General features: G+C 38.2%; 2 protein-coding genes across 3 annotated transcripts; one reads left to right on the top strand and one right to left on the bottom strand.

Moving 5' to 3' along the window:
* Positions 1–2,912: 2,912 nt before the first annotated feature.
* Positions 2,913–5,453, top strand: LOC115755842. The gene is made up of 2 exons (XM_030695404.2): positions 2,913–3,171; positions 5,282–5,453. Exons 1-2 carry the CDS (start codon positions 3,015–3,017, stop codon positions 5,362–5,364), a joined length of 240 nt encoding a protein of 79 aa, XP_030551264.1. The 5' UTR covers positions 2,913–3,014; the 3' UTR covers positions 5,365–5,453.
* Positions 5,454–5,846: 393 nt separating this feature from the next.
* Positions 5,847–8,598, bottom strand: LOC115755841 (pentatricopeptide repeat-containing protein At1g80880, mitochondrial). 2 transcript variants are annotated; one of them, XM_048284211.1, is made up of 3 exons: positions 7,935–8,598; positions 7,401–7,725; positions 7,157–7,296 (listed from the first exon to the last, which is right to left on the bottom strand). In XM_048284211.1, exons 1-3 carry the CDS (start codon positions 8,522–8,524, stop codon positions 7,282–7,284), a joined length of 930 nt encoding a protein of 309 aa, XP_048140168.1. In that variant the 5' UTR covers positions 8,525–8,598; the 3' UTR covers positions 7,157–7,281. The 2 variants fall into 2 exon arrangements, with proteins under 2 accessions (XP_030551261.2, XP_048140168.1); XM_030695401.2 differs by having other exon boundaries at positions 5,847–7,725.
* Between the last annotated feature and the right edge of the window lie 971 nt (positions 8,599–9,569).

Here is a 9,569-nt window from a genome sequence, read left to right as displayed (position 1 = left end):
TCCTTTTTATCTATTTAACATGGTATGTGATTTTTATATTCGTCTAATCGTCATATAGGAAGACGACACAATACCGATCAAACATTCACATAAATGAAAATCACATCGCATGAAGTATGCTATGCACTCACAAATATGCAGATGATTTATCTTTAAGCCTTTTTCCATTTAACATTTCATAATCCACTTGCCAAGACCCATAGATTCCTCCCGACATCCGCGCAATGACACTATCAAGATTTTCACACTTGAGCATCTCAACTCCCGAGGCTTCCCTAGTCATATAGTAGAGAGTTCTCTTACACACAACAGGCATCCTAAATACCTGGAGCTCCATCGGAACTCTATCCAATCAGAAATTCTTTTAAATCTTTTTAACTCCATATTCATCCATACATGTCATTATATGATATGCAACGTGATCATGCTACATACAATTCATTCAGGCTATCACTATCCGGCAACTGTACGGACATTTCACGTGCGATTATAAGACATTATATTATACAAAGATTTAACTCAACCCAAAATTGATATCGAGGCAAATTTAGACTCAACTATTAACCTTGGTTAAATCACCAATTAATTTCATAAAATTTCAAGCTCATGTAGAATGGTACAGTGGTGACAACTTTCGTTTGAAACTTTCGTGCATTAGACCCTCGGATCAGCGAGTTCTATTTAAATTTCGTGACTTACTCACTCAGGAACAGATTCTCACATTGAACAAATTTTTCATTTTTATCCAAACAAATTAACTCCCAAAATCACAAAATTTTAGTATATCATAGTTAAGACCTTTCTCTACAAATTCCGTGCATGTGTGAGGTTTCGTTTCTTTTTTTTTTTTTTTTTTAAATCACAGTAATTCATGGGATTAATATCAAATTCCAATCTTAGAATTAGAACAAAATTAGCTAAGTAAATGGTCGTAACCCCAACTTAAAATATTTCAAAAATTCGTGAATTAATATATATTATATTTTAGCTGTTAGCTTCAACTTTCATGCTTGTGCTAAGGCAGTAGGAGTTCACAAAAATAGATACAAAAATAATTAATATGAAGGGTCAGATCAGATTCAGATTGACACATGTAGACCTGTGAAAGTGTAAAATAAAAAAGATAACCATATATGCTCCAAAAATTCTCAACTTAATATATGTTGTAGTTGAGGATGTTAGGATTGACTTTCATGCTTTGACTACAATCGTTTAAAGCTCACAAAAGAAGTTATAAAAATAGTAAAAACAGAATGTCAGAATAGTCTTATATTAATCACAAAGCGGAACGATAAACAAGCAAGGCCTTTTTGCCAACCAGATGAACTCCAAAAATTTCAAAATTAATATATGTTATAGTTTAGGATGTTAAATTTATCTTCATGCTTTGGGCTTAGTCATTTGAACTCACAAAAGATGGTATGAAAATAGTAAAAGTTGTAGGTCAGAATATACTCAAATTCAGGACAATTTCTAAAAACTACTTACATAGCTTTATTTCTTCCACATTGCCATCAAATTTACCACAATCACATTGTCACCAAATTTACCACATGCAGAACCATTGTCATGTCATAACTCAAATAATTCACGGTCTAACAACATTAAATCACGTGAGCATAATAAAAAGATGTTGTACTTGCCTTAAACTTCAAAAACAACTCCAACCTCCTGCAACTTCTTGAGAGAATTTTGAGGGAGATGAAAACTTTAAATCAAGAGAGTGTGTGGGGTGTGATTTTCAGCCAAGGGGGTTGAAGTCAAGAGGGAAAAAGGAATAATTGTTGAGTGAAAGTTCCATTTTGTCATAAACTCCCATTGGCCTAAGTGGGTGGCATGAATAATAATCTTGGGGTAATTCAAGAAGTTACTTTAGTTCATTTTTGGGCACATTTCCCTAGTGATTTTCTGCCACATATGGGGTGAAATGTCCATTTTGCCCCCATTATCTTAATTATATACATGAAACCTTAAATTATACTATAATTTTTTCTATAATTACTTAGCATTTTTTATGAGCATATAATATTAACTTCATTATCGTATAATTAATCACATGACATTCTCTAATTATTAGAATACCAATTTAGTTCTAATATCATATATTATGCTCTTGAAAATTTTACTTTAGAAGTTGAACATACACTATAGTCCTTTAATTGACTTTTTAATGTAATTGATCTAGTAACAATTAGCATTTAATTTATACCATACTCATACTTGTTTGGCTAAGTAGCATTCCTAGGTGTCTCCTTCGTACGATGGTTATTTATTATTTCTCACCCGATAAATTAAGCTCGCATTATCGACCCTCAATAATTACATAATATTAGTCAATTCTAAGTCAATTAATTTGGCTCTAATATGGTTATCGCCTTTAATTAATTAGGCAATAATTCAGGATGTCACAGGTGTGATCATCACCGAGCGTCGACTAGGCAACCAGCAACCTTATCTGCAAATGGGTGCCACAAGCGAAGGGAAAAATTTCGTAGAAAAGAGACATGGGTTGTCTCTGCAAAAGAGATAATGAATAGTGCTTGGGTTGAAGAAGATGAACAGTGCAAAGGGTAAAAATGCGATGGTTTGGGCGAAACAAAGAAAAAAATAGAAATGAAAAAAAATGACGAAAATGCCCTTAGTCATGCCCTTTTTTGAAACAAAAAGGGTATTTCAGGTCATTGTTTGAAATAAAATTCACTTCAAGTTTTTATTTGAGAAAATAAGAACATTTCGTGCTCTTATTTAAAATTTTCTCAAAAACTTATATTCTTCTAGAAACTTACGGAAACGCAAATCTAAGCAATATTTTTATTAAATTAAAAATCCATGGTGATTTTCGTTGAACTAAATTTGCCCTTCTTTTTTGTTTTTACCCCTCGAACTTCATGTTTGGCCGAGGTTGCTTCTCTCTCTCTCTCTCTTCTCTCTTGTGGGACTAACATTTTCACTTCCACCAGAAGCCCCTGCTCAAGCGAGCGAAGGAAGAGAAGAGAAGAGAATCAATACCCAAAATGGCGAGCGAAGCCAAGACCAACGGCGGAGGGGGAGCAGGTGGTTTCAGGGCGAGGATGGAACACTATTTGTACAGCGGCGACAAGAAGCACGTCCTGGCTGGGATCGCCGTCATCACCGTAATCTTTGGTGCTCCCTGGTTCTTCATGAGTCGAGGTTTCATTCCCCTTCTCTGTCTCTGTCTCTCTCTTTCCGTCTCTTACAGCTTCCTCTTACCAATTGGTCGCGTGTGGGACATTATAGTGGGAAAAGTTGAGACCTTTCGTGGTTTCTAATCCCTTGTCTTGTGCTTGGCCTTGATTGGCTTCTGGGGTTCCTGTTGCTCCACATAATTCTATGTGTGGCATTGAATTTATGTGTTTTTGGGAGAAAATATTCGGTTGGGTGGTATGTGAAGTGATCGATAGTTGGAAGCTTTAGAACGTCCTTTTAAATGGATCGGATTGATTTGGAGGAGGAACTGCAAATTGGGTGTTTTGCGCAGAATGGTTGGAAGCTGAGGCAAAAAGCTGCTGCGCTTGCTTAGGGGATAAAACGGAAAAGAAAGATTGTTCTTGATTTCTTCTTCAGCAGGATGTTTGCCGTTGGCCTGGGTGCCCCGAATTTATTGCTCATGGTTTTTGTAGTTTGGGGAAGACAAAATTTTGGTTATCGGTGGATTTTCATGTATTAATTCCGCTTCATCATGGCCGTTCCTCAATAGCTTTGATATGTATCAAAGCTTTCACAGAGGAATTTGCAGGTAGACGAGTAGAGATGTGAAAGCTTTCTAAGAAGCAAAATGCCGCTCAATGTTGTGCTGGGGAGATTTATATAAGAGCAGTTAGGGTTGGAGTTCACATAGCCAACGAAAATGGCACTACATTTCTCTGAACTCCTGGATCCATACTGCAATCCTAATAAGTCAAACTCTTGTTTATCATGAATTAGCCCGGAAATTCCATGTTGCTCATACTTGATTTATATAACTGCCGTCACCGGAAATGGAATCAAAATACACATATAGGGATTCCATGCTCTCTGTAATTTGCTTTTATGAGTATGAGCAATGAAGATATCGGGTGGATGAGAAATTTCAGCTTGAATGCCATTCAACTCTCTCATGCCACGAATGTTTTATTGTTTTATGAGTTGAAATGTCCTTATGTGGTCATTATTTTGCATAGATAATTTGATACAACTCCATGTCCTCTCCAGTAAATAGTTTGACATTATTAGGTGGTTCTACCTGAAAGATTTACTGAGTAGAGTAATTTTCTCAGTTAGTTTGTGACTTCATTGATCCCGCGAACTTATGGCCATGTGTTAGTGTGATAGGAAGATATCCAGCTTTTATCCCTTCATCTTCTATTCAGCTAAAAGTCTGTGTCAGTACTTTTTTTAGTGTCAGCACTTTTTATTATGCTGGACATTGGATTTATCTACCTTAAACACCCCCCCCTCTCCTTCCCCCAAACCCACTTCTCTCTAACTTTGCTGGAGGAATAGGACCACTAATTTGTTGGAGAAAAATTGGCTGAGATCCACGAAAAGATCGCTCTTAATGATCCATTTGGTATAATGAAACTATGTGCAGAATCTAATATTTGGACATATAATCATATTGGAAAGGAGAAAAAAAAAGGTTTAGGGCATGTTTGTGGTTGCTACTTTGGTCGACCGGGTATCCATACTGTTAATAACATGGGGAAACTGTGTAACATTGGGATTTGGCTTGTTTGTTTGCTTAATTTTTCTAGATGAGTGTTATATTTTCTAGTCTGGTGGGAGAGACGAAGCATAGCTTCAGAAGATTTCCGTTCAGGATTCTATTCAGTGTCATGATGGTTTTTGTTGAGGCTTTGAGTACCATTTGGAATTCTATCGAAACATGTTGTGATTGATGGCATGGACACGTGCTGTTTTTTTCATTATAGCGTTGCTCTCTGTCTTTGAACGCAGATAAGAAACTTGTACATACAGAGGCTTTGATGCATACTTACCGTTTTTGTCATTGTCGAGATGGTTTTCTCAGAATTGGGCTTTTAGTGCCGTATAAAATGTCATAACATGCATGTGGCAATTATTATTTGGACATAGATGCTGTATATTCCCATTGTATTAGTACTCACAGATATTATTGCGTTTAAGCAACTTGTTGTACATATGGAACCACAGATCCTTATGGGCTGCAAACTTGAGATACTGACAGTGTCAAAACTTAATATTTCGGGGTTTTTGACATATATTCGTAATATCAAGCTGACGAGTTCACTTTCTATTGTAGGGTCAAAGCACCAGTCCCATCAAGATTATATGGAGAAAGCGGACAAGGCTCGGAAAGAAAGGCTTTCTCCATCTTCTAAATGACACTGTAAAACCAGTGATGTTTTACTGACCAGTTTTGATTGTAGAGGATGTAAAAGTGTTTGTCGTTGGAACAAAGAATTGATAAAAATTTTCCAATAAGGTCGTTTCGGCACTATATTTGTGAATTGCTATTGAGGCAGGTAGCAAAGTTATCTCTCTCCTTTCGTGCCCTTGGTGGTGCAACAATGTGAGTTCACCATTTTAGTGTTCTACCAGTCACCTACGTGCCCTTGCTGGTCCGGTGTTGGCTGTTTCGATTGCGAATGTCTCAAATTATTTTCAAGAGTGATCTTCTGGAAATCTTGACCATCAACTTGTGAACTTAACAGTGGGTTGTACATTCCTCGATCAGATTTACCATCGAAGTGATGAAGCACAATAAATGCCATGGCACAACAACAGGAGTCAGGACGATCTTACTTGATGGCTCTGAAACAAGATGAGCTAAACACGAGCGAGTTTATGACACCCCCACTGGCAGGTTTAACGATCACAAAACCAAAAATTGCCATCAATCTGCGTGTCTTTACAGCAGTTTTAAAAACAATTCACCATTACTGTGGGTCGAGTATTACTGAATATCTCACATGTTACTACATAATCTCATGTCTATATGGTGAACTAAACTAGTTCACATATCCTGAGACAAAGTGCCAACAAGACTGCAACATATGAAACTTTACAACAACTGTGTGCGCTGCCTCAAGTCCATCGGTCATCTGCTTTTATCTCTGTTACTAGCAATTGCTTTGCACGGTCCTGTCATAGTCTTTCGCTCCACTTTTGTAGAGTTTCTCATAGGCCTAGTTCTAGAAATCAATTTATGCATCAAGTTCAACTTCAAGAGCTTCATGAATGGTCATATTCTCGTGCAGGCATAAATTTCTAATTGCAAACTCATCGACACTGTCGTTCATAAACAGAGGAAACTTCTACCTCAGCAGAAGTTTGACATCCCTCATTCAAGATGCGACTATATCAAAAGTCGACTGCAAGATGGTCACGACCAAGTTGACAGCATTTATGTTCGAGAATCAGGAAAACTACCCAAAAAGTTGCAGCCATTGTATAGATTGTCTCCACTGAGCAATCTACTATAAACCATTTTTCAAGAATCTATGCACCTTCACTTCTCATGTTGTTTGACGACCTCACCTTCAAGGCACAACACGCTTGGTGATGGCAATTTGTCACCAGAGTGTTGGAATGAAGTGCTTCTTTCCCCACAAGTTACACCCCAACGGTAACTTCTGATTAGGCATTCACACTGGATTTGGAAACTCCGTGTAACGTCCTCCCATTCTCCATGTCTGATCTTCCACAAATTTTCTTTGTTATCTCAATATAGTTCCTTTCTTAACGTTCACACCTGCCCCCCTATCATCTTCCCCCGCATGCCATTCCCTTCTATCCTTCTTACGTCTTGCCGTTCTGTACAACAGTTTCTTCAACTTTGGATCATCTAAGAACCCTTTGGCTCTCATCTCGGAATAAATTTCCTTGGCTTTAATGAGATAACCAGACGTGGCCAATCCATGCACCACTTTAAGGTAGTGTGGGGCAACTGGCACTATTTCATATTGCCTCATTTCAACCCAAATCCTCAAAGCATTCTCCACTTGGCTCAGTTTGAAAAACTTCTCAAGAATTAAGAGGAATGTATCTCCAGTAGGACCTACACCAGCTTTCCTCATCATAGAAAGAACTTCCAGCGTCCCTTCAAAACTGGTGACTTCAAGAAACGAATGGTAGGTTTCAATTGTTGGCTGAATGTTGTCACCTATCATGGAAGATAGAACAGCTCTTGCCTCATCTAGCTTTTTGGCTTCGCATAGAGGACGTATCATGGAATCATAAGTGGCGTGATTAGGATGCAAACCCTCTTCTTTCAGTTTCTCCAACATTTTTAGGGCCTCACTAAAGCAATTCTCCCTAGTAAGCACATAAATTAGAGAGTTGTACACCTCAAGTCCAGGAACCCAACCTCTCTTCTTCATCTCGTCATATAGTCGCAAACAGTCGAAAAGGTTACTAACCTTCGAGAAGCAGCAGATCATGTGAGTATATGAAGTCGCATTTGGTGTGATGCAGCATCTCGACATCTCTCTCCAAACTCTCTTGGCTTCGATCACGTCCACAGTAACATTAGACCAACCATTCAAAATAATGTTGAAGCTCTCAGTTCCCAGGGGGAAGAGCTTTTTATTCAGAAGCATGAATTCTTCGGCTTCTTCAATGTTTCCATTCTTACAGAGAGCAGTCAGGAGGGCGCAGTATGCTTCCTCATCCGGAGCAGTCCTGAATTTCTCCATTACGTGAAATGTCCAGATTGCCTTTGTTGGATTGTTTGCAGCTGCATACCTATAGAACAGCAGAAGGGAAAGATCCATAATCAATTGTGAATCAGCAAGTCTCGAATTTAAATTTCTGACGATTAATTTGGACAAAAAGCAGTATACTGAATTTAAGGAATGCATCATCATTGAAAGAAACAATTGCTTCATGTTTGTTCTTTTGCACTTGACTTGTATGACTGAAATTCAAAAGTAATCGGAAGAAACCCATCTCACCGATCAATCATAACTAGCATAGCCTGCCTCGTATCCACTGAAGATCGATGCGAATCCCGTATCAAACACCAGGCAATACTGAACTTTCCGTGACTTCCCAACATCCAAGTCATCAAATTGAGAACTTTCTCGTCAATGCAGCCCCACTTGTCGCCCCATTTGAAAGCCAAAACAGCCAGCCTCCACTCTTCCCTCAACGCCCACACTACCGAACATATCAAGTCTCCATTCGGGACAATCCCAGAAGTCTTCAAAGATTCCATGACCTCTGCTTCAGTGGGAAGTAGAGAGACTTGTTTGAGCAATTCGACCACGGTTGACTCTTGGGGGTCGCTTTTCTCGGGGACGACATCTGGGTCGCAGCGAATCTGGATGGAGAAAAACCTGAGGCCAGAAAGATGGGAACATGGGGAGTAATCACAAGGTTTTCGACGAAATGCCCCAGAGAGTGAATGCCCAAGTTGATCGAAGCCGGGATGGGAGAGGGGGGAAACTGACGGAAGAGTGGAGATGTGGAAGATGGAGAGGGAACGGAAGACATGGGGACATGTCGCTTGACGCAGTCTTGTTGTGAGGGCATGGAGTGCCATCAGCTACCATTTGCAGCGACAAAGCTTCATCCGCTTACTCGCTCGGGAATAGTATACCGTCCCAAAAGCAGGAAAGCCTTTGCGGCGGTTAGGAAGGTCAACAGAACTTTTTTTTGGGTCAAATCATTATCCCATACTAAGTTGCCCGATTTTGCGTGCATTTATTGTGCGGTAGATAAATGATTTGAGAATTATTTTATTTTATTTTATTTTTAAAAATATATTTTCCGTAAACTAATAAAAGACTTGCGTAAAATACGCTTTTCGATATACATATAAATACATATATATATATGGATTATATAAGACAATCATCCTTTTGAAATAGAAAATTCTATAACTAACGGCTCTTCTAACTAAGAGTGGTACCAGGTTGGGTTTGGATCCATCGACATAATCCAAACTCAAATGAAATTACTCTCTGTAATATTGAATGTGTTAAATATAGGCAGACTAGATTAATTCTGATATGAAGCTTTTGAGTTCCCATCATCAAGTTTTTATCTTTTCGGTTTTTCTCTCCCACTCTATTTTGGGAGTTTTTATGTGTGAATAAACTTCTGCAGCTGATCTTGAGTCGTGAGGGATAATAGCACGAAAATGTGTAATTTCGTCATCTGTACTTTTACTATGTGAGATATGATCCATGAATTTTGCCCCAATATGTAATGTTGTCCCTAGACTTTTAATTTGTTCAATGTGATTCATAAATCATTAATAAATATCCAATATAATCCCTCAATTATATAAAAATATAAATTCATGGGTCACATTGAATATTATGTCAAAATTCGAAAAACATACTAAACAAAGTAAAAGATCAGAAAGGACATTGCGCATTGAATCAAACAATCGCATCGAACAAATTAAAAATTCGAAAACAATGCTTCTTATCGAATCGAAATTTAGAAATAGTGTGTCATTTTCTCGAACAAATACTGATTTGCTATCTTTAAAGTGCCATCAAATCCATCTCATTCGTCCACCCAATTTCGAGTTCACAGGACAGAAGCAAATCAATTGTCAGACATTGTGTGTTCGCAGT

The sequence above is a fragment of the Rhodamnia argentea genome, chromosome 8, assembly GCF_020921035.1.
Source record: "Rhodamnia argentea isolate NSW1041297 chromosome 8, ASM2092103v1, whole genome shotgun sequence".
Lineage (NCBI taxonomy): Eukaryota > Viridiplantae > Streptophyta > Magnoliopsida > Myrtales > Myrtaceae > Rhodamnia > Rhodamnia argentea.
Note: the sequence above shows the minus strand (reverse complement) of the source record. Positions and strands in the feature narration are given on the sequence as shown.